We start from the raw sequence: 24,445 nt of genomic DNA on the forward strand, positions 1-24,445 counted from the left end.
ACCTCCCCTCAGCCTACTCTCTCTTGTTAGATGTTCTCTCCTGATGACTGTGCACCCGAGAGCTTCCAGGAACCCACCCTCCTCCCTGCCTCCCTCCTTGAGCCTCTGCTGCCCTGGTCATCCCAACTTGGGCTTCTGCTCCTCTTTCCCTAACCTTGGTCTTGAAGCCTGTTCAGAGTCCAATCTAAAATGCCCTTTCCAGAATATTTTCTACTTCCTGTTTTTCCCCTGGAGGCAGTGGCATGTGACCTTGGGGAAAGAGTCATCTTCGTGCTGCCCTTTTCTCATTCAAGACCTCCCTGTCTCAGCCCCCTGTACCTTGCTTGCACCGATCTACGTCCTGTTCTGGGGAGATGATTCAGTGGGTAAAGGACTCGCTGTGTAGCGCTCACACAAAAGTCATCAGTGGTGGCGCTCCCACATGCCTGGACCCCAGTGCAGGGGATGCCAACATAGCTGGATCCCGGGGGCTCACTGGGCAGCCAGACTAGCAAAGAAGTGAGTCCAGACTCAGTGAGAGACCCAGAGAGCCAGCTCTTGTCCTTTCACATCTGATGCATGCCTGCAGCCTGAATTCAGTGTGGCGTGCAGTTAATGAGGAGGTCGTGTTTTTGTTAGTGAGTGCTGTGGGCACAATTTAAATTTCTGTTAAAAATCTTTTTACCCTTGTTATAGAATTCCTTCTTAAAACTGTAGAAAAGCTTTTATTTCCGTAGTGGGAACAGAGCATGCCAGCTTCTGTATAAATAGCCGGCTCATTCCGTGTCTCTGAACACAGCTAATTGATCCTGTCTGTCTAGCTGAGACTGAGCTTCAGGTGTTAATTGTGTGAGTGCAAGAGGCTTGAGCTCACAGTGGACATGTCCTCAAAGGGAAGGCTCCACAGAGATCACAAGCAGACGTGATAGTTGAAGGGTCTAGTGTGTGGTTCTCTAAACTGTAACCTCTTTTAGACCGTAGGTGAGTGGAGCAGATCAGAGGGGAGGGGCAGTGCCAGTGTTTGTTTCCAAAACCAGTTCAGTGGTTATTTACCTTTCAAGCAATTAATGTAATTACCATTGTGCTGAGAAGTAATTGGGGAAGTTCTGCCCTGAGCTCTTATGGCCCCACCGGGACAGTTTTAGTTGGGACTTATTTTTTTGATGGAAGCCTAATTGCAGTTTTGGCTTTGTGCACACAAACAGAAGCAACTAATTGTTTAGGCAAATAGCAGATTAATTTAAATATGCATCCCTAATAAAACAAAAATGGTATCCATTATGGTCCTTGTTCCCATGCCGAGGAATATAAATATTGTGCTCAAGCACCATTAGGCGGAGTTCTTAAGGACTGTCATCGCGCTTGCACAGTGGTAGCACTTTCCAGATACGCGTAATCTTTACAAAAGCTAACATAAATCAGCTTAGACTCATTTAGATCCCATTTCTACTATGTGCAGTTTCATTACCACACTCTGACTGGCCTCCTTTGGGAGGTGGAGAGACGTGCTACAGACTGGCATGGGTGCCCATCCACAGCTGCTTAGCAGCCTTTATGTCTCCTCCAAAGCCTGGCCCTCGTCACTCATGTCAGTGCTAATGACTTCCTGGTCTAGGGCAAGTGCTGAGTGCCTCTAGCCTGGCTGCTTATCAAGGTAGAGGGGACCGAGCAGGGAACCCGTGGAGCTGCCAGGTCCTGCCCTGGCCGACTTGGGGAGCTTTGGCCTTCACTCATTGTCTTCTCTCAGATGGGCTTTGAAGGACACATTGTCTTCTTTTGTCTGCACCCTTTGCGAATTTCTGCTGTAGTCCCAGCACTGGCTGAGCTCTGCAGGTGTGAAGGTGCCCTGGATGGATGCCTGCTCCCTTTGTTATGCTCTTGGGGCCTGGCCTCCAACTCTCAGGGCTGGGACTGTGCAGGAAGTGACCACACGTTCCTAAGTCACTAGGTAACTGCCAGGGACCTCTTTTTGCCTCCTGAGCGATTTTCTTGTTCTACCTTGTCCTGAGATGCCTTGGAAGGTGGACGATACCTCAGTGCCTCCACACTCTAAGATCTCTTCCAAGCAGCAGCAGACCGAGGGCAGGCTCAGAGACTGACTCATCTTTTGGCATCCACTGATCAGACCAGGGATGGGGACCAGGGTTCACATTTTGTTCTGTGCTTGGAGTTGAAGCCCTTGTGGGATGGAGCTGGCTCCTTAGAGGAAGCTGGATTGTGGAGGCAGAGGAGGGAAGAGTTGTAGAGACTGGAGGTGAGATCTGTGGTGTGCACAGGTGGCCTTAGTCCTCAGTGTTTTCTAGGTTGCTGGTTCTGATCCCTTGTAAGTGTGTCCTGTCCTGTGTTAAATGGCCCTTGCCTATCCGGTCAGTTTTATTCTATGCGGCTCCACTGGGGTCTGTTACTGAAACAGGAGGTGAGCATTGGCCAGGTTCTGCTAATGGCACACTCCTTCCAAACTCAGCACTGAGGGAGTGCAGAAACCCAGCACACAGCCTGCCTCTTCAGGTGTCTTCCACTCTGCTGCTGCGGCTGTAATTGGTCATTCTGATGAGTCCGTGCCCGACCTTTAGATAGTGTACCTGTTAGAGGACTGAACTGCTCTGGTTCTGACCCTCATTGCTGACGTCTTCCTTAACAGCCATGTGGTGAACAAGGACCACCAACTCAACTCAGTGCCCAAAAGGGTCAGCTGCTTTTTGCCAAGTGGTAAGGGCAGGTGTGTGTGTGTGATCTGAAAAAAGTTTACAGCTTCCTTTCGGTTGCTGTGATAAAACACTGACCAGAAGCAACCGAGGGAAGAGGAAAAGGTTTCTTTGGGTCACATTTCCCAGTCCATTCCAGTCCCAGTCCATTACTGAAGAAGGGCAGGGCGGGCGCTGAAGCAGAAACCATGGAGAATATTGCTTGCTCGCTCACTTATACATATCCCAGAAGCACCTGCCAGGGAATGATGTTACACACCATGGACTGGGCCTTCCTGTGTCGGTTAACCATCAGACAGCCCCACCTCCACCTCCACCCCATCATGCCTTCTGCGCAGTTCCTGAGTTGAGACCTAACTCCTCAGGTGACTCTAAGCTATATCAAGTAGACAGTTAACTCTTCGGAGGTCTACAAGTGAGGTGCTCTATAGAGGCCCCCAGAACTCCGCTGCATGCAGTAAGGGATCTCTGTTCTACATCGTCCTAACACAACCCTTGATGCAGCACAGAGCACAGCAAGCTCTTGCTCAGTGTGTGTCTTTATTGGCTCCTCCTTTCTTCTGACCTCCTGCTGTAGCACGGAGCATTCTCATAGCAGAAGGGATTCACTTTTCATGTCTCTGCAGTCCTGAGGTTGGGAAGTGCTGGGATGGAACTGCGTTTAGTCTGTTGTCTGTCTGTCCCTCACCTAAGCTCCCCCTTTAGTGATGCGGGAGTAGGAGGACCTTGTGCACACTGAGTGGGTGGCCGGTCACAGAGCTGCCCTGCTGCCCTGTGTTCTAGCAAAGCTTCTGGGTTTCTCAAGTTGAAGGGGATGCTGACGAACAGAGAAGGCAGTTACATGGGGAAAGCTCTCTTTCTTATTTATACCCCTCTAAGAGATACAGGCCCACCTGCTCCTGCAGAAACAAAAGTGTGACAGCCATAGTATGGGAGGGGCTGGGCTGTTTTTGTGTGGGTGAGAAGTGTCACTTGAAGCTAGGCTGTGGTGTGCTAAGCCTGTATCCTAAGGTCCTGAAGCAGCTGCTCAGTAATTCCAGGGAGAATTCTGGCCTAGAGGCCAGCAGAGGAATCATGATGGAGTAAGCACCTGATCCACGGGAGGAGAAAATGGTGTAAGTAAGGAGTGGGGCTAGAGACGGACTCAGTGCCGCCCTGGCAGAGTGTCCCCAGATACCCACTGGGAGCTCACAGCACATACAGCTCCAGCTTCAGGGTATGGGAGGCCTCTGGCCTCATGGGCACCTGCACTCATGTGATGCACATGCAACAGAAACACACATACACTTCCATAATTAAAAATAAAATAGATCTAAAAATGTAAGTAGACTTAACTTACATTTAAAAAACAAGACCAAACAGTATATAGACTATCTTCAAGAGATCTACTTTGTGTGTGTATGTATTTAGAGGCAAGTGATTACTCATCCTGGGTTTGCCGTGTTGCTCAGACTAACCTCAGACTGTCGGTCTGCTGCCTCCTCCTTCCTGTTACTGAGGCTGCAGATGTGTGTCACCGTGCTAGGTCCAAGAATCCTATAAAATAAAGACACAAAGCAAAATAGACAGATGGAAAGAAAGTTCCTTGTTTTTATAAGAATCAAAATGAAGCCAGAGCGCTGAGTGAGTGGTAAAGACAACCCAGGGACAGGGAGGGACATTGTGTGTGAGAAGGGGGCAGGTAATTCAGGAAGACAGAAGAGCACTAAATGTTTGCTCACCAGCATTGGTGTTAGGAGACTGCAGTGACACCAGTGCCATTGAGGGTAACAGCCTAGCTGTACACTTCAGAATGTAACTGAAGAAGAGGGGTTGGTTATTAATGGTGACAGTATAGCAGGCGCTCAGACAGAGTGGCCATCAATGAGAGAGGAGGCCTGAGTGTCTGAGGCAGCTTGGAGCTCGGGTTTGTGCTGAGGTGTGTTTACATGTTCACTGCATCCAGTTCTGTTGAGAAAAGGACGCTAGCAAAATCAGCCCTTGCCTAACAATGAAAACCATGTCTGTAGATACACTCCAAGTGTGCATAGAGTGCACTGTTAAACAGCTCCCATGTCAGGCAGAACCTGGGGCGAGTTTGGTGATGTGCCGGTCCTCACCAAGCCCCAGCATCTCAACCCAACTCAGCGCTCTCACGGAACAGGTGGTCACAAAGCAGTGGTCTAGCCACTTAAAGCTTCCACTGTTCTGCCTCTGTGGAATGGGGGGACATTCTCTTCCCACAGCAAGAGGAGGCATGTGATGTGGAGTGTCCAGAAGTTCTGTGTGGCAGTTCTCACTCAGAGCAGCATTTGGAAGGATTCATATTAAGATGAGCCCACGGCGGGAGGGGGAAGGATGGGACAGGATGGAGGATGGGATGACATGGGACACTAACTCCTATTTAATGAGTGGGGCCCTAAGCTCAGCCCATCTCCCTCTGAGGTAGAAGAAAGAGTTTACCAAAGTACATGCCAGGGACCGTGTCATGGAGCCTTTTGTGACCTGCCTGTCCTCCATTTGATCATAGTTCTTAGAAAAGTGCATGCCGTTCATGTTGAAGCCTTTCCCTGGAGGAGAGCCCTGTTGCTGTTTGTGACTACCAGCTGCAGGCCATTTGAAAGCCTTGCAACACCTAACTCTACATCTGTGAGCAGGACGGCACCGTAGAGCAAGAGCCTGAATTCAAGGCTCTCAGTGCACAGATGAAGTGTGGTGCCAGGAAGAAAGAAGACAATAAACTTCTTAGCGACGGAGAGTGAGTGGTGTCTAGGAAGGTTGGGAGCTAGGGTTGGCTCCATGGACGAGCCATAGAGGAAGCCATCCACAGTTTTCATGGCGGGTCTCCCCTCATCTGCTCAGTAGTCCTGTGTGGTGGGTACTGCTGTCTGCACTGTTAGAGACTGGTGAGGAGAAGTGACACGCCAAGTTCTACAGCTAGGAAGGAGTGGGACAGATTCGAACAAATATACATACGTGCCATCTTCACCAAGTCAGTCTGAAAAAGGCTTATTCTATGCCTGTGTGTACTGGGTTTACAGTTGCTCTCTGCGTTACTTCTAGGGATTCTGAACATTTGGGACCTGAGGACCGGGAAGTTCCCTATACATCGTTTTGAGCACGATGCAAGAATACAGGCCCTCGCGCTCAGCCGGGAAGAGGCCACGGTTGCCACTGCTTCTGCTTTTGACGTTGTGATGTTGTACCCTAATGAGGAGGGGTACTGGCATGTAGCTGCGGAATTTGAAGTTCAGAAACTGGTGAGCTCTTAGGATGTTTGTTAACTTGCATTCTGATAACCCCTGGGTCAATAAAACAGATAGCAGTGACCCTGGGGCTTCTGTTTGTCAGACTCTCAACAGCCCGCTGAAGTGGGTGATAGAGTCAGGAACAGCTCAGAGTGGTGGACTGACCTGGCTTTGTTTCTGAGCTGTGAAGTGTGGGACTGAGGCTACAGCTTAATGGTAGAACATTTACTTAGTGCACATGAAACCCAGGGTTTGCCCCTCCTCCTCTGCTTTTTTTTATTTTAAATTATGTGTTCGGGTATGTGCTTATGAGGAGGTCAGAGGTGTTGGATAATGGAGCTGTACGCGTAAGTGGTTGTGAGCTGGGAATCTAATTCAGGCCCTTTTCAAGAAGCAATATAAGCTCTTTCCTGCTGAGCCATCTCCACACCCCTAGCCCCACTTCTAAAACAAAACTACACAGCAACACATGCAAACATGGAGCTGTTTCAGGGTTTCTACCATGTTCCTGCCTCCTTCCAGCTAGCACAGCAGATGCACCCTGGAACCTGAGCTTCATTTCTGGCCAACGCCTAAGTGAATGGCAGTGGTGCGTGGCAGTCTGTGTGGAAGGGCGCGTTTGTCCCACACTCTTGTCTCTGAGTGAAGTCCATGGAAGGCAGTGTGGATTGCGAACCAGACTCTGGGGTGCACATAAAACTGAGCCAGCTCGGGGCTGGAGAGATGGCTCAGAGGTTAAGAGCATTGCCTGCTCTTCCAAAGGTCCTCAGTTCAAATCCCAGCAACCACATGGTGGCTCACAACCATCTGTAATGGGGCCTGGTGCCCTCTTCTGGCCTGCAGGCATACACACAGACAGAATATTGTATACATAATAAATAAATAAATAAAACAAGAAAAAAAAAAAACTGAGCCAGCTCAGGGCTCTGCAAAAGGGCTCTAACAACTTCAGCTGTACACAAATCTTGTCCACCAGGCAGAGATGGTTTGGTGATAAGACAGTATTCGTCTGTGCCGAATTTGAATTTAATTTGAACACACTTCATTTTGGCGTTAGCCAGAGGAACAGAAGAGCCAGCCTTGATCAGGGATTGATGGCAACTTGGAACCAACTCCTCCCTCCCTTTCCCTGTGGGAATCTTAGATTTGAATAGCGAGCGCCTGGCGTCACTGCTTCACCTCCTCCAGCTGCTCGCTCGCTGCTGCAGATCAGCTCCGTGTCTCTCATGCAGTGTTCCTCGAACATGACCTGCGCTGTCAGCCTCTCCTGGGGCCTCCAGAGAGACATGGAGTGCAGGGCTAACCAACATTGTGGACTAGCCATGGCTATGCAAGCTGAGCACCCCTCATGAAGAGTAAATCCTGCAGCCAGGTTCCATCCTGGGGCTGACTGGAAGCTTTTGAGGTCATTTACACCTCCCAGCGAGTGGTGGCCACTGCCAGTCTGAGCTTCTTGGCCTGCTGGAAATCCAACCGAAAGATGAAGTTAAATGGCTACCAAAAAGGCGTCTGTTTTAAGAAACTAAGAAATGAGTTTTCTTTAGAGCGAGAAAGTGGGCAGCCCTGCTGAGGATGTGTCGACTCTCAGCCTTGTTTTCCCGTCTGGATGCCAAGTTGTCACAGTATGCACTGGGTATCCCTGATCAGGCACCCCCGCCCATGGAGCCGGATCATCTTTGTTCCCTAGCTGTGCTTCCTGAATAACAGTGGCACCGTTCCCAGGTCTGCAGTGCTAGCCTGGAGCAGCTGGCCTTTGTGATGGACCTGCAGCCCAAGATGTCAGGCTGCCTCGGCACAGTTTGGGCTCAGGATTAGCAGAGGCACCGGATGTTTGCTTGTGCTCAGCTCCCCAGGGCAGCCTGCAGAGCTCGGGCTTTTGAGCGCCTCTGGCATATCGTCAGGGCGATGCTGTCCTCTACACCGTGGGGTTTCATGATCCCATAGTGGATTTATCCTCAGCATCCACACTTGTGATTACTGAGCAGGTGTGCCTGACAAGAGACTGCTCTGGGGAGAAGCGGGTCACCCTAACTGGTGATCTTCCCTGTGCAGTCAGAGAAAATGCTGACAAGAGTGTGTTTGTCTGTCCTGGTCTCTGTCCTCAGGTGGTCACATGGCACAGGGCAGTCAGTGCCTGACAGGCAGACAGGAGAGTGCTAAGAACAGTTTGGATCTTCTGGTGATGCATTTGTGGTACTTACACATAGTTTTCAGAATGCTTATTCATTTGGAACTCAGGGAGTTTCACTTTTTCAATTTCTGGTAAAACAACAAAATAAGGATCACTCTAAACACTACCGTGTTCAGGATTTAAAAGACCCAGTAAAACTAACAGCCTTTCAATCTCACTGCCTGTTTCAACCCTTGAAGACAGCCATTGTTACGAGACACAACCCTTCCTGAGCCTTAGGATTCCACCCATCTGCCCGAATTTTGGGGTAGTCCCCTGGGCATCCTGTTCCCTTGCTCCATCTCCATGAGATCCCACTGGATGATGAGGAAGCCTTCAGGTTCTCCCATGGTTGTTGGACATTTGCTGCGTGGCTGTTCCATATCTGCACAGTGACAGGAGCGGCCCTGCAGTGAACACCATGCATAGCCCTTTGCTCTGCGGGGATCTGTCAGCACTGCTAGACGGACCTCCTGAGAGTCAGAGTGTACTTGGCACTGTGGGATGTGTTGCCAGTCTTTCCTGAGTAGGAGTCGGACTGGGTTATGTTCCCTGATCACCTGTAGCTCTGTGACCTCTGGCTTCCTGGTCCTCATGGGACGGCAGGTGGAAAATGGTGTCTCCGTGGTCTTTACTTTGTGCCTTTCCTTCTCAGAGTGTGTTGTGTTTCTGCTGTTACAGGTATCTTTTCATCTGGGCAGGAGCCATGTTCATCCCTGTAAATAAATGGTCCCTATGCCCAACTGTTTCTGTGAGCTGGGCCTCTGCCCTCTAGATGTACAGGGGAAATTCCTTTCATGACCAAATCAAGATGACTGTGGGTAACTAAACAACTCCTCTCTTTGCAGGTTGACTACCTGGAAATAGTTCCAGATACTGGGAGGTACCCTGTGGCAATAGCCACAGCTGGGGACCTGGTATACCTGCTGAAGGCTGAGGACTCGGCCAGAACCCTCCATTATGTCTACGGCCAGCCTGCCACATGTCTGGATGTCTCAGCCAGCCAGGTTGCCTTTGGGGTGAAGAGTCTGGGATGGGTGTATGAAGGAAACAAGGTACGGAAACTGTGGCTTGTACATTAGCAAGAAAGAGCATGGGTTTAATTTGTTAAATGCAGCTGAAACATTAAGCTCTTCCTGTTCTGGTTTAGCTTGGTTACTTGAAGTAGGGTCTCGCTATCTCAGGCTGGCCTTGAACTCACTATGTAGCCTTGCACCCCATCTCTTCCCAAGGGCTCGAAATAGCAGTGTGCACCACCATGCCTGGCTGCTGCACTATTGATGTTCTTTTGTTTCCAGCTGTTAGGACAGTGGACTAGCATGACAGAAAAAAGGCAAGTGAACGGAACCTGGGGTGAAGAGTTTCTCCTCCGCTGCACACAGTAGATTAGTGATTTCCCAATGTCTTCATACCTAGACACATCTGTTGACAAGGGGCAGACATGGGGTTATGGTATGCACCCTGTTCTGTGCCTAGCATTTACTCAGCAGTGTGCCTCAGACAGTGTTTCATATCTCATGGCCCAGCTCTCTGCCCTAGAGTTCCAGCATGTGCTTAGAGCTCATCCAAGCTGTGTAGCCAGTGCCCTCGCTGATGTACATGTATGTAGTCCACCCTCACTGTGTGGGTTGCCTCGGAGTATTACACCACATACTGCAACTCGCAGAGATCCCTGTGCAGTCTGTCTTTAGGATATGCATCACAGTGTAGGTAGCCAAACTCTAAAGCAGCCAGTGAGGCAGCTTAGCAAGTAAAGACATTCACTATAAAAGCCTGATGACCCCAGTTCTGTCCCTGGAATGAGAAGAGCAAACTGCACAGAATTATCCTCCGACCTCTACTCGTGTGCCGTGGCTTATGTGTCCCATGCACACAATAATAGGATGAAGTTAGGAAATGAAATGAAAATTTTCCATTACAGTTTCTGTTGTCATTAGCTGCATGAAAGTGCCCGCTGATGTGTGAGCAGACAGGAAGACAGTCTTCGTTAACTCTCCGGTGATGACTGTGTTTTAGCACTGGCAGGGTTTTCCTCCCAACTGCAGTCCAAGTCCTCGGTCTTAAAGTTGGCTGATAGGAAGATTCAGGGGAGGCTGGTGAGCTTTCGTTTGTTTAGGATCCTTCTGGTTTGCCTGCTCTTGACACCCCCACCCAACTGGTTGTCGGTGTCTTCCTGGGAAGGAACTTCAGAGCCTAGGGCTCCTTCTAATGAAGGAATTCCCTTTCCTACACAGCAGTGGTGTGGATTGGAGTGACAGACTCTGCACATAAGGTGTCTCGCCCTGTCCCCTCAAGCCTAGCTGCCTAGACCTCCTTGTGCCTCTCTTTCTTAGAAATTTTTTAGGTTAATATATTTTATATGTGAGAGTTGTTTATCTGGCCATGTTTCTGTGTTCCACATGCCTTGTGCCCTTCGATGTCAGAGTGAGCTTTGGATCCCCGGAACTGGAGTCACATGCAGGTGGTTTTGAGCTCTCCTTGGAGCTGGGAACTGAAACTGGGTCCTCAGCAAGAGCAGCCAGTGTTCTCGGCTGCTGAGCGTCTGCCCAGTCCCTGCTGATATAGGGCTCCACTGCTGAGCTGTGTGCTTGGTTCACGTCAGTGCTGCTCTGTTAGCCCTGGTGCAATTCTCGCTTCTCTGCTGCTCACACTTGGACCCAGGCTCCCATGGTGTTTCTGCATTTCACTTCCCAGTATATGTGAGCTGTGCAATCAGCTACTGATTTGTTAGGTGCCACTGGGGCAGTGCTCAAAAGTGGAAGCATCCGGACTTCTACCTTCACAAACAAGAAGACTGGTCAGTGGCTGCAAAAGCCTTTTTGCAAGGCAGCACTTTGTGTTGGGTCAGTCATAGCTGGGAAACCTGAGGGGAAGACACCAGCCGGAGTGACTTCCCAGGAAGGGGCAAGGAGGAGGAACCTGTTTCTCTGTCCGAGGTTTCCTTCCTCCACTCTGAAAAGACTCTGGTTTCTAGAGGAAGGACTTGATGGCTCATTTTGTCTGCTTTGCCTTCAGTTTTATTACCTCATTTGTTTTTAGTGTTCTCAGTGAAGTCAAGTGCTGGCAACATTAATCCTCATCTGTTTGAAGTCCTGGTATTTTTAATCGTTCTCTCTCTTTCGTACCCAGGGCTCTACTTGCTAATAATAAGCTCGGGCTCTGCCACTGAGCTGCGCCCTCGACTCTGCCCCTCTTCTCGGCCGTGTACTCCTGCGGTCCTGCTCCTTAGCTGTCACAGCCGTGTACTCCTGTGGTCCTGCTCCTTAGCTGTCACGGCCGTGTACTCCTGTGGTCCTGCTCCTTAGCTGTCACGGCCGTGTACTCCTGTGGTCCTGCTCCTTAACTGTCACGGCCGTGTACTCCTGCGGTCCTGCTCCTTAGCTGCCACGGCCGTGTACTCCTAAGTCCCGTGTACTCCTAAGTCCTGCTCCTTAGCTGTCACGGCCGTGTACTCCTGCGGTCCTGCTCCTTAGCTGTCACAGCTGCACTGATCCCTCCACTCAGACTTCCCGACCCAGTGGAAAGCACTGATTGTAACAGTCAGCTCAGTAAGAAGTTCACTTTTTAAAAATTCATGCTTAAACATGTCCCAAACTGTGCATTGCTCATTATTTTTTGTTGCTCTTTTAAAGTGAGGCATGGAGGTGTGGACCACACGAGGGTCACTGAGCCCATCAGTTTACATGCTGACGGGAGCAGTCAGGCGTGCAGATGTGCATGTGTACCTTAATATGGTGATGTTCCCCCAACATGAATGCCACCCACTTGGGGAGGGAGACAAGGACCAAGCGCCCCGTCGACCCTGTTCTTTAGTTTCACAGAGCATCTCCTCATCTTCAGTGTCTCCTGCTTCCTCGGAGCACTGGGTGTTAATCACGGTTACTGGTGTGTGATGGTTAAACCATGTCATGGAGGTTCAGTGCTGTTTGTGAACACTGTGATTTGGCCATGTGCATTCAGCTTGGCAATGCAAGCCACTGTGCCATCTATTAGATTGCTGTAAGCTGCCTAGCAGCAGGTTTGCCTGAAGCTGTGCACACATTGTGGGAGGCCTTCTGTGCCTCTGGCCTCTATAACTGGGACTCAGATGAAGGCTTTTATGAGAGCATTTGTACCTGGGGCTTCACTACACTTCACTGTTTCAGCCTTGATGAGGACACACTGAAGTCCAAGTGCTGAGATGGATTTTGGTCAGAAGTGTAACTCTAACTCTCTGTAGCCTGTCGGCGAGTCCAGGAGTATAACTCTCTAACTCTCTGTAGCCTGTCGGCGAGTCCAGGAGTATAACTCTGTAACTCTCTGTAGCCTGTCGGCGAGTCCAGGGATGCTGTTTCCGGTCACTGGACAATGCGTTTTACCACATACTGACGACACTGGTGTTTTACAGCCACCACAGCTGCATGAACATTGAGTAATGGTGTTTCAGCATCCATACTCCGTCCACCCAGCAAACCAGCCAGCCTGTCATATGGTCGTCACGGGTACTCACCACATCAGTGTGTCTCTGGCATTTCTCCACACTGGGCCATCAAGTGACTATACTTTTAATAAGCCATTTACAAAGATGATCTGCCTGAGCTTGAGAGCAGGCTGTCCTCTGTGGTGCATGCTGAAAGGCCTTAGAGAGTTAGTGCTCAGCATATCTGGATTCCCATGGGATGGTTATTCCCAGGCTTGATTTGGAGGTCAAGGCTGGTGGCCACAAAGGATTTACCAGTATTTCTTTGCCTGTATAAAGTCAGAAAAAAAGGTCTAATTTATATTTTAGCTTTCCTTTAGAAGTTGAGTTTTTAACAATTTTATGTACAGGTGTTTTGCCTGAAAGTATATTGTGCACTATGAGTATGCAGTGCCTGCAGAGGCCAGAAGAGGGCGCTACACCTTTGGAACTGGAGTTACAGATGGTTGAGAGCCACCATATAGGTGCTGGGAACTAAATCCAGGTCCTTGGCAAGAGCAGCCAGTGCTTTGAACTTCTGAGCCCCTGCTCCAGCCCCTAATATTTTTTTAAAGCATTTTTATTCTGGTAAGATAAAGCATCCTCCTGATTCAGTGCTTTTATTTTGATAAGATAAAGCATCCTCCTGATTCAGAAGTTCAAATGAGGGGAACTCCAGCTGAGAGATTCCTCCAAGATCCTCTCCACCCCTGCCCGTCTTTTGGTTTTAGAGCCAAGTTAGTGATGCCCATTTCTTGTGTATCCTGAGATGAACCATGAGCTTCCCAGCAAAGTGCCACCCTTCCTCTATAAAGTGTGGATGGAGCTGGACGTGATAGTGCACACCTTCAGTCCCAGCACTCTGGAGGCAGACAGGTGGACCTCTGAGTTCAGGGCCAGCCCAGCCAGTCGAGGCTCCACAGAGGAACCTTGTCTCAGGACAAGTGTAAAAAGTAGAACTCTGATACAGTTTCGCACCTTGTTTTTGCCTGCAGGGAAGTCTGTTGAGGTAGTTTTGTAAGACATATCATAGAGTTCCCTGGTATCGTTGTGTCAATTTTTGGAACTTTCTAGCATTGCAGCTGATGGGTGACCTCACCCATTCAGGTGTCCTCTCTTGAGTATATAGCCTGCATCAGCGCCAGGAGGTAGGTTACTCATTGAGGATCTGCTGGGTCAAAGCGATGTGCTTCTTCATGGCATTGACAGCACTGCCTCTGTACTGAGGGTGTTGAGGGGACTGGCATGGCTCCCCAGAATCCCTTGGTGTCTGTCCTCTGTGGTTGGCAGGGAAGTGTGAAGCTGTGACTGACTTTGCCGTTCAGTTCATACTTCACATCAGTGTACCTGGAAGATGAACAGCCGGGCAACATGGCTTCACCAGCACCATGTGGCACTCCTGGGCCATGACCTAGCGGAAAGAATGGTGACACGCACTGCTGCGTGCTCCCTCTGCTTGTCGGATACTCTGAGGGTCCAGGATCTGTTGAATAGTTTTCTCCTTTGTCATTGGGGGATGGCCGCATGACGTTTGGGTTAGGTGAGTGGTGCCAAGCCTGTGTGTTCTCTCTGTGGACCATGCTCTTTGCTCAGGCAGGAATGATGGGACAGAATGGCGTTCCCCACAATAAGAGGGGCTGCTCAGAGGTCTTTCAACTTTCATTAGAAATGAATTTTGAGTTCTTGATGTCCTTTCTTGGGTTCTCAGACTTCTGTGGTACATTTCCTAGAGGTAGCCACTACTAAATGGCAGGCGACAGTAGAAGTAACAAAGGGAGGGGCTGGAGAGATTTTCTCTAGAGGACCTGGGTTCAATTCCCAGCACCCACATGGCAGCTCACAACTGTCTGTGACTCCAGTTCTAGGGGATCTGACACCTTCACATTAATGTACATAAAATAAATTTAAAAAAAAAGTAACAGAAGAAAAGTGTCTCTACCATCTCACTTTACCCCACAGTGCAGTCAGCGCAGCTCTGAACATGGCCCTTGATGCTCAGGCAGCCTTCTCGATATTGTTCTCTCTCTCTCTCTCTCTCTCTCTCTCTGTGTGTGTGTGTGTGTGTGTGTGTGTGTGTGTGTGTGTGTGTGATAGTTCTGAATTCATCGGCAGTGCTTTCCTTTCTGTGGTCATTTATAATAGCACGCTACCTTTATTAATCCCTTTTCCGCCTGAATTAAGTTGTGCTCTCAGGGTGGACAGCTAGAGGCAGAGCTGCCGTGGTGGAATCATGCTGTCAATGAGTCTCATGCCTCATAAAGGGAGCTGGAGCCCCACTTAGTGCTCTTAGCATCCTTCTATGTATCTGGACATATTTCCCAATTTAGTTCTGAAGCACTTGGCATTTGATGGCAGATTGTATTAAGCATCACACGGCGTGCATTCTAATCAGGGCGAGGGGTGAAGTCATCGCAGGCTGGAATGTGCTGGGCAAGAAGACTGCCTTGGGCTGCAGTAGCTTATATCATGCTAGAAAATAATTGCTCGAGTCTCTGAGCTAATGACTCCATGTGCAGCCAGGAAGAGACTTGGGATTAGTTGTCTGCACTGGCCACAAGGTGAGCTGTCTGTCTGGATCCCTCAGGGGTCAAAGTGTGACTGCAGATGGGCCACTCTCTGCCACGTCTTGTCATGATCAGAGAGCTAGCTTTTCTTTCGTTGAGGTTTCTGTTTTTGAGAATCAAGACTTGATACTTCACATGCAAGTTTTCACATTCTACCCAAACACACACACACTCTCTCTCTCTCTCTCTCTCTCTCTCTCTCTCTCTCTCTCTCTCTCTCTCGTTTGCTTCTGTGTTGGGGAGTTGGTAGCTAACTAACCCCAGAGACTAGTTTTCTGGAAGGAGGCAGGTTCAGCATTCTTACAAGCTGTCCCATCAGTGGACTGGTTGCATGGGCCTGTGTAGGGTCTGATGGGTCCTAGAAAGAGATGAGTCAAGCATGGTTTTCTCTTCAGGTCTCGACCTGTGCTCCTTTATAGTGACCAGCGATGCAAAGGTGTTTTCTCTGGTAGAGATGGACACATTGAACTTGGGGATCCCAGAGTGTTTACAGTTTCAAAGATAAATGGATGAGAAATGAACACTCAGGGTTGTTTGTGCAAGTTTAGTATTCAATAATGCCAATAACCAATATTGTTGGTGTTATTGATAATGAAACTCTGCAGCTTTTACTAAGAACCTTGAAGTATTGCCACAGAACCCAGGGTTGCTCTGGATTCAGCCCCACTCACTCAGAGGCCTCTTGAGGACTTAGAACTGAGCGTCCATAATGCCATGCAGCGTGAAGGGTTCTATGGAAGACATTGCTTATTACCGTGGGGAAGCTAAGCATTGTTTAAGATCCTGGTTCCTAGAAGGGTGAAATGACATGGTAAAAGGTTTATACAGGGAACGGTGGTTTTCACTAGGGGCTCGAGCAGGGCTTTTGGAGTCAGATAAACTTTGGGCAAGATATTTGCCTTGATTATTTGTAGGCGGAGACTGCTTGTTTGTTTCTGGCCTCCCAGACCTGAAATAATCACACAGAAACTGTATTAATTACAACACTGCTCAGCCTGTTAGTTTGGGTTTCTTATTAACTAACTCTTATATTTTAACTCATTCCTATTATTTTACATATTACCATGAGGCTTGTGGTTTACTGGTAAAGATCCCGGGTGTCTATCTCCTTCGTGGGCTACATGGTCTCCCTGACTCTGCTTTCCTTTTCTCCTCTATCTGCTAGGAATTTCCACCTTACTCTATTCTGCCCTGCCGTGGACCAAAGCAGCTTTATTCATTAACCAATAAAAGCAACACAGATATTGAAGGACATCCCATATCACTTCCCCTTTTCTGTCTAAATAAAAAGGAAAGTTTTAGCTTTAACATAGTAAAATTACATATAACAAAATATTTATCAAGCAAGAATTACAGTTATAATATTTATATTTATCTTTTATCATAACCAAAGAAAACTGTAACTATCCTTTAACTCTATTAAAGACCCTAGAAGCATATAATATTACCTAAGTTAGCGGGACGTGCATTGTAAGCGTCTTTTAAAACTCTAGAATTGACAGAGACATCTTGCCACCTGGACAGTCACCTAAAGTTCTTCTGTACCATTGGGGCATTCATCCTCAGCCTACAGGCCCATAGTATCCAGCAGACTTTTCCATGAAGCAGGAAATTTTAAATACAGTTCTGCCTATATTGGCAGTTTGTCAGTCACTTTCTTCTGTATCCTACAGAATGTCTGACAGACTTTTTCATGAAGCAGGAACCCTGAAGGATCATCTCACCTTTAGGCAAGTTCAGCACTCATTTTTCTGTGGGTCCTGCATGTCCAGTTTATGCAGCATATCATCAAGTAGTCCAGACAAGAACAATTTTTTGCCCAAATGGCTAACCAACTCCATAAAGAGCCTCTTCAATGCCCATCATCCTCTTGAAGTAGATTGGTGCTGCCAGGAGCAGATGTGTCTCACTGTTGAGGAAAGTCTAAGTTCTTAAAACATTTCAAATGTCATATTCTGTAAGTCTTTGAAAGGTTTGAAGACTACCTATCCATCTGAACTATATCTCTGAACATCTATAAAACATAACTAACATGGCTAAAAGCTTGACTATTACAGATCACTATTAACCTGTATTTCTTAATCATACTTTACATTTTTAATGAGCTGCACAAACAGTCAAGAGCAGAAGTATAATAAAATTGACCTTAAATTTGTATCAATAAACCAAAATCCATACCAATGCAAAGTATTCATCTTTATATTATATCCCCCTTTAAATGTATACATTTAAACATTTATAAACAGTATTTGGGAATTTGGGGTGGTATGTAGCATATGACTGGTACTCCTGTGTCCACTAGCATTGGGGTGTTCTTCGCGTTGTACAGGTCAAGACAACAGACCTGAGGATGGGAGCCTGGGATGACCCAGGAAGGTTGGAGCCCCAGTGATCCATTTCTTTTCCTGAGACTGGTTTTCTTAAAAAGCCTGTGAATAAGAAGAGCCTTGTGGAGCTAATGTAATGAGCTAATATGGAGCTGAGTCACCATACAGCCTTGCTGGCAGGGCTGGCCTGCACCTCAGAGGGCTTCTGTCTCCACACAGTCTTATATAGTTTAGGATGCCACTGACATTTGTAATAGTTCCTAATTTTTAAAGAAACTCAACAGTATTCTGAAGGCATTGAGCAAATTTATAAAGCTTTATATTGAAGTATATTATATCTATTGCCCCTTCTTATTAGGCTTTTGAATTAAGATTAGATTTTTATTTAGGGTCTAATTTTTCCAGTGGCTTCCTTGATTGTATGTAGAATTCCTGTCCTGGTTCACCATTCCACACACATGGGAGACTGAACTTGGAGTTGACTGTTGTGATTATTTCCCCAGCACAGATGGGGATGGCTTTGATTTCTTTGTGCCAGATGAGTCTCGGGGTAAATATTGCCCAGACAGCAGCTAGGTTTATTAGTGTTGAAAATCAGCATGTTTTTCAGCTAGGATCTGAGGGGGCCTGGTGGAAATGTTTGCCTCTTTTCAGCAGAGAAAACAGTAACTGTGGGGTGAGCTGCATGCTCCTACATAGTCAAGACGGTGGAGACTCTGCTTAGCAGGGAGAGGGTGGGAGAGCAAGGACACACAGTACATGGCCTGTGGGTTCAGTCTCCAACTCTTCAAATGTTTACTGTGTTCAGAGAACACACCGCAGTTAAAGTAGAGACAGCACCAGAAGACTGTATTAACATAGCCCACGCTTTGTCTTTTAAGGGCCTGGCTCAGAGTGTGGTTTGCACTAATATCAGTTACTGAGTTGCACAAGTACTGCTAATGGACGCCAAGTGGTCCTCACAACATGCCCTGCAGTTAATTGCAGGATGGATTCCCTTGCAGCTAGGCAGAGGAAAATTCTATCTCAGCTCACACTTGAGCAGTCACTTGCCAAATTAAAGGACTCGGGCAGAGTGGTGAGGTTTGCAGAGTATTAAGATGAGGCTGCAAGTCCTCTAAAGGCCGTCTGTACAGAGGCAGCTCTGCCGTGACCTGACATCGAGCCACCACTCCCTGGGTCGAGGACAGTCCGCAGATGGGGGTCAGCCTAGTGTACCTAAGCTCGTTTCCCTATCCAGGTCTCTTCAGGTCCTGGTCAGTGTCGAGGCTCCAGCCTGAGCTCCTCCTGTTCCTACGGTGGGCTGCATAGGAATTCCCCTTTCCTTGGGAACTCATGTCCCTGTTCACAAGAGATTTTGAAATGCACACTGAAATGCCTCCAGAGCTCGATCTTTGCACCCCCACTTCTGCACCCCTGCACTCCATGGCACACACATACACCCCTGCACTCCATGGCACACACATACACCCCTGCACTACATGGCACACACATACACCCCTGCACTCCCTGGCACACACATACACCCCTGAACTCCCTGTCACACACATACACCAAGTATATTTTCAGTTTTATGCCAAACACTAGGCGATGCCCTGCTTCCTGCCTTTTAAAGCCCTGAGAAGTCAGACCTTAGCTTTCAACTCTCTATCCATACCTCCAAGATAGTCTCTCTACACAGCCCAGAGATGTCACCCTCTTGAATGTGAGGTTCCTTCCTGCCCAGGACTGGCAGATGCCACCACTTCCCTCTCCCCGTGTCTTTTCAGAAGAAGAGGCCTTAGCTTCAGCCCTGCAGTTCCTCTCCTGACGTCAGCACACATGCGCCTGAAGCTCACATTTAACCCTGCTGCTGCACTGCAGCCCACCCTAGACGGGCGGACAGGAGACCAGGGGCCCGGGCTCACAGCTGAGGGACAGAAGAGAAGCAGTGCAGTTAAGTGGAGTGCAGAGGTCCTGCTGTGTTTGGGGGTCAGCGTTCACAGGAACAGAGCTGGTGATCAGTGTGTCCTGGCCAGGTAGTGCTGAGACTGTTGACACTCTGCTGGGCCTTGGGTAGAGGTTTAAAGAGCAGGAGCTTTGAAGGTCAGCCCCTAGGCTCAAAGCCTACTTCCAGAACTTCCAAGCTGGGCAAGGGATGTACCTTCTGTCGCTCCATCTCCTTGTAGGAACAGTGGGGAGAATGGTGGCCCTGCTTATGCCATTGTGAAGTCAGATGGAGCTGTGACCGCAGAGCGCTGCACACGGCTGCTCTCAGGAGCCACCGTTCTGAGCAGGGACCAGGAAGAGGCACTCCAGTGTGGTAGCTGGGGTAGGAAAGATCGGGTCTTTCTGCCTGGTCTGCTTCCCAGCTGCTCCCTGCACAATGTGGGGCAAGCTATTTCAAATGGCTTTCAATTCAGTTTCCTGACGGCTAAGTGCAGGTGTTGGTGTGTCTCTCTTCCAGGTGGTCAGGATTCTGGAGTATATTCAGAAGGGCTTGTGGGAGAGGCAGTTGCCACACAGCTCTGCAGGCCTCCGAGGACAGCATTGTGGCCTAGTTCAGGGGCTTTCTGCTGGCCTGCTCTCTGAACCTCTGTCTGTCTAATTTGGGGCTGAAGCAGAAGTCAGGCTGGTCAGAAGAAAGGGATATGAGACGAATGCCTGAGTTCCCTAGACAGTGTTGTCAGTCTGTAGGCCATAGAGCTCTGATCACCGCCCTTCTACCTGTCCCCTTCCCACTAAAGCTCATGCAGACTTTTTACTTTAAGAATCTGTGTCCCGGTATGCAGCTCCGTTCCTCCTAAAGCACACGCGCTGACCCTGTCTCACACGCCATGCTGCACGTGTGATTGATGCCTATGAGTGTTTAGAGAGTGTGCCACCGTCTGGGATGAGGCCACATGAGTGCCGGCCACCCAGATGCTTGCCTTGTGACTCTAGTCTGCACAGGACAGCAGGCGTTCTCTGCTCACTTTGTGTCCCCCACATGGTGCTCTTGGTGGTCACATCTTCCCCGTTTCCCTGTGGTGATGGTTCTGTAAGGAAATATCTGAAGCAGGCAGGAGCGGTGTCTGCTGCTGCTCTGAGGAGACCTGTTGTCCTGTACCGCCCTGGGCATGTGTCAGGAGAGACATGGAGACCACGTCCTGGACTCCACAGGGTCCGCTCACTCTGGCTCCTTTCAGGCTTAGGTCACAGTAGGTGTTGGTTTGGCCTCGGTCTGGTCCTTTGTAGACATCTGCCCACATCACAAAGCCCCAAGCCTGGCAAGCCTATGTGATTGGCATTGCCTTCCCAGGAAGAGCCCAGTCCTGGAACAGCCAGGGTTGCAGGTGCATTGGCACGTAGTGGGGAGTGTGTGCAGGCCTTGCCTACCCAGTGCCTGGCGACGCTCGGCAACACCGTCCCATCCCTGAAATATCTTGGCCTTTGGGCTTGTCACTCCAATTAAAACTTAAATACGAAAGCAGCCAAGCTTCTTCCCTTTGTGTGAGTGAGCGCAAGACAGTGCCAGAGTGTGTCATGGAAACTGTTGGGGGGCTGTTTTCAGGGAGCTGTGCTTATGTAGGGGAGCTATCTCTTCAAGTGCTGTGTCTTGCTGGGGTGCTGCTCAGGGCACCTGAGAGGCAGGTTTCTGTTTGCCAACAGTGAAGTCACCTCTGAGGCAGTGGTGAAAGTCATTCTCCACATGGTCACAGACACGGCCGCGCCAGGCCTCACGCGATGACTTATCTCTGGCAAGGACTTAAAATCGTCTCTCTGGCTGGTTGTCAAAAATTACATCATATCAGAGTAAACTGCTTTTAAATCGGACATCCATTATTCATGTATATTAACTGCTTTTTTATTTTTTATTGGCTGTTTTGTGTGTGATTTACTTTTCCCCCCAGCTTCCTTGCCCTCCCCAACTGTCCATCTTTCTCATTCTTTTAAAAATCTTAGCTCACCTGTGAATTCCCCAGGTTTTTCACTTAGCTGTGTGTGTGAGGCAGTGTGCGCACCTTGCTGTGTGTGTGAGGCAGTGTGTGCACCTTGCTTTGGGGTGAAATGTCTTGCTTGTCATTACCAGGATATGTAATGTGTCCTTTCTCTTCCTGTCTTCTGTCCTTGCAGAGGTGCACCTAGGGACCTGCAGAGCTGCCCAGGGCAGCTGATCCGCTGGGAGGGCAGCAGACTGCTGATGTGTTCACACTCTTGAAGCCTGCTTTTGTTTTTTTTTGGGGGGGGGTTGTTTGTTTATTTATTTATGTATGTATTTATTATGTATACAATATTCTGTCTGTATGTCTGCAGGCACCAGAGGGCACCAGAACGTCATTACAGATGGTTGTGAGCCACTGTGTGGTTGCTGGGAATTGAACTCAGGACCTTTGGAAGAACAGGCAATGCTCTTAACCACTGAGCCATCTCTCCAGCCTTGCGAAGGCTGCTTTTGTAAGATAGTGCTGTTCTCACCATGGGCAGACAGCACTTACAGGCCGTACGTGTTACCGAGAAGTAGGCCCAAACTCAGCCTGTGTGGCTGGCATCTGGTCACTATGGGACATTTCCCTCACTTCCGGCATTGCACTGGAGTGGGGGATCAAGTCCGCCTTGTTACTGCCCCCGCAGTGCTGATGCTGCACTGTGCAGCCTGTGTTTGCTATGTCTCTACACAGTTACTTCAGTCACTATCCCTCCCAACCTCACAGGCATTTTTCTGGAGTGATTTCTTCTTTTTTGTTTTGCTTATGAAGCCCAGAGCTGTGTTTCTACTTAAAATGTCCTCATTTCCCCATCCCTCTTAAAGGCCAGTGTGACCAGATTGCCGTTGTCCGAGGTTGATAGGTGATTGCTCAGTCACTTGAAGACACTGCTGGTTTTGACATCCACTGACGCTGCTGAGAAGGTGGCTGTAACTTCTCCCCCTTTGCTGTTTGAAGGTCGGCTCATCCAATTCTGAGCCAGCCTGGAAACCCAGCACAGCCCTGTCTCAGAAACAACAGAACCACAGCACAAGGTCCTCACCTGTGGTTTCCCTCCAGCTCTCCGTAGAGATTTATTTTCCTTTCTCCTATTGGAGATTTCTGGTGTTTCCCTCAGTCTGTCACCTGTTGAAAGCTTCTTCATTTGCTCACTGGAGCTCAGGGGAGATGTGTGCTGGACCAACATCCTGCTCCCCATGTGTACCGAGGAACTGTTCAGAACCAGCTTCCTGCTCCCTGCCCGTCTACCATGACTTCTAGAATCTGGGTTCAGTTCCTCAAACGCACTCAGTCTGCTGTGCCTCTCACATGGTAGGCAACCGTCTACACGCTAACTCTGTGTCCCTCTCACGCGGTAGGTGACTGTCCACACGCTGACTCTGTGTCCTTTACCTGAAACTGCCAATGCCTTGTTATCCCATCCCTGCTTCTCTCTGTCTCGGCTGTAGGACTTGTCCTTTATTGTGAGCCAATGCTTGACTGGTATTGATTCGTGGGTGCCACAAAGGTCTGGTGGCTCTGGGCTGTGGGAGCATTGTGCTCCCCTGAGCTGAGCTGAGCTGCTCCAGGACATGGTCCCCCCTTCACTCCCACAGACCTAGCTTTATACAGAGATCTCAACTGTGCTGTTCTTTGTGCTGCCAGATGCTGGGTCCCCACTTGGCATTGTCAGGTGTCCCCAGAGTAGCCCCTGGCCAGGCTCCCTCATTCCTTTCTGGTCTCAGTACTCCCATCACCTTGGGCTTCTGTGAATTATACTGCATCTCTTGAGTGAATGGAATGTGCAAAAGGCTGGTAACAGACTTGAGTTGCACTTTGAGAAGTTGTTTGCTAGGTGAAACACGAATTAATAAAAACTCGGTTCAGAAATTGGGGTTCAACCTGAAGATCTGAAAAACAAAACAGCCAGTCACTGGCTCTTACCTCAACCTCAGTCTGAAATGGCAATCCTGCCTCCTGGAATCTCAGGAGACTGCATCTGAGAGCTGTCTTCCCCCGTTTTATATTCCTTCCTCTCTGGGGCTGGGATTAAAAGCATGCCCTGCCCAGTTTCTATGGCAACTAGTGTGGCTACTGGGATTAAGGTGTGTGTTATCATAATCTGGTCTGTAAGGCTGACCAGTGGGACTGTTTTACTCTCAGATCTTCAGGCAGTCTTTACTTATTAAAATACAGTTCAAATCCACTACTGCCAGGCTTTCTGGTCTGCCAACTTGTCAGACAACAAGGGAGCCCACAGGATTGGGGCAGGATGAGACATCTCCTTGGGGTACCCCAAGGTCACCTAATGGAGGAAAGAGTTAAGCCCAAACTGGAGTGGATTCTAGGTTTGCTTGGTTACCAGTTCTAGCTGGTTATCACCAAACACAAATGCACACACCTAGCAAGATGCAGGCCCACATAACTACCTTGGCATCTGGTCCCTGCTGGCACGCTGAAAGGCGGTGGGCAGCAGCATTTCTGCTCCAGGGACCTTACAGCCCTGGTTGAGGAAGCACTCTCCACTGTGTGTAAGGGCTGGGTAACAAAGCCGCACCTGACCTTCAAGACTGCAGTCTTGGGCTGTTTCCCCTCCTTGTTTGCGAGCTGCAAGCTGATGACATGTTCAGGGTGGCACTTGGGAACACCAGATGCAGCGCATTGACAACAAACACCCCCTGCTCTGCTGAGAGGGTGGTAGTGGAGAGGGCAGAGAACACTTAAAGTGGGTGCAGACGGAGCGTGAGCCGGCTCTCTGTTCAGAACTGACTTCTGACCATGGCTTTTTCCTCAAAGAGCAAAGTGTATGTGGTAGTGAAGGAAGAGGCCAGGAGGGTGGCAAAGAGGGAGCGGGCAGCTGTGTCTGCAGTCTCCAACCTTTGGGTCAGCTCTTCCCCCTGAGTCTTTGATTCAGCACACCCCTTGCTTAAAGGGGAGCAGGCAAATGCTCTTGGATTCCAAAGGTTCTTAGTGCGGTTGTTGTGGGACGAGGCTCTGTCCACTGCTGACCGTGTTGCCAAGGTAGCTAAGGTTCTGAGGAGGTGAGCCAGCCACTTTCTGCAGTTTTGGTAAAATTAAACTCAGAGTTGTGTTCCTTGTTCATCAGAAC

At 49.0% G+C, this 24,445-nt stretch overlaps 1 protein-coding gene across 1 annotated transcript in view; it reads left to right on the forward strand.

Moving 5' to 3' along the window:
- Fbxw8 (F-box and WD repeat domain containing 8) overlaps positions 1-24,445 on the forward strand; it is a 99,371-nt gene that overhangs the window by 57,960 nt on the left and 16,966 nt on the right. Inside the window, exons 6-7 of the mRNA XM_085681279.2 lie at positions 5,727-5,923; positions 8,930-9,136. Coding sequence (XP_085537405.1) covers positions 5,727-5,923; positions 8,930-9,136 — 404 coding nt within the window. The remainder of the gene's footprint in view (positions 1-5,726; positions 5,924-8,929; positions 9,137-24,445) is intronic.

Source organism: Myodes glareolus, chromosome 2, assembly GCF_982192425.1.
Source record: "Myodes glareolus chromosome 2, mMyoGla1.1, whole genome shotgun sequence".
In the NCBI taxonomy this organism is placed as follows: Eukaryota; Metazoa; Chordata; class Mammalia; order Rodentia; family Cricetidae; genus Myodes; species Myodes glareolus.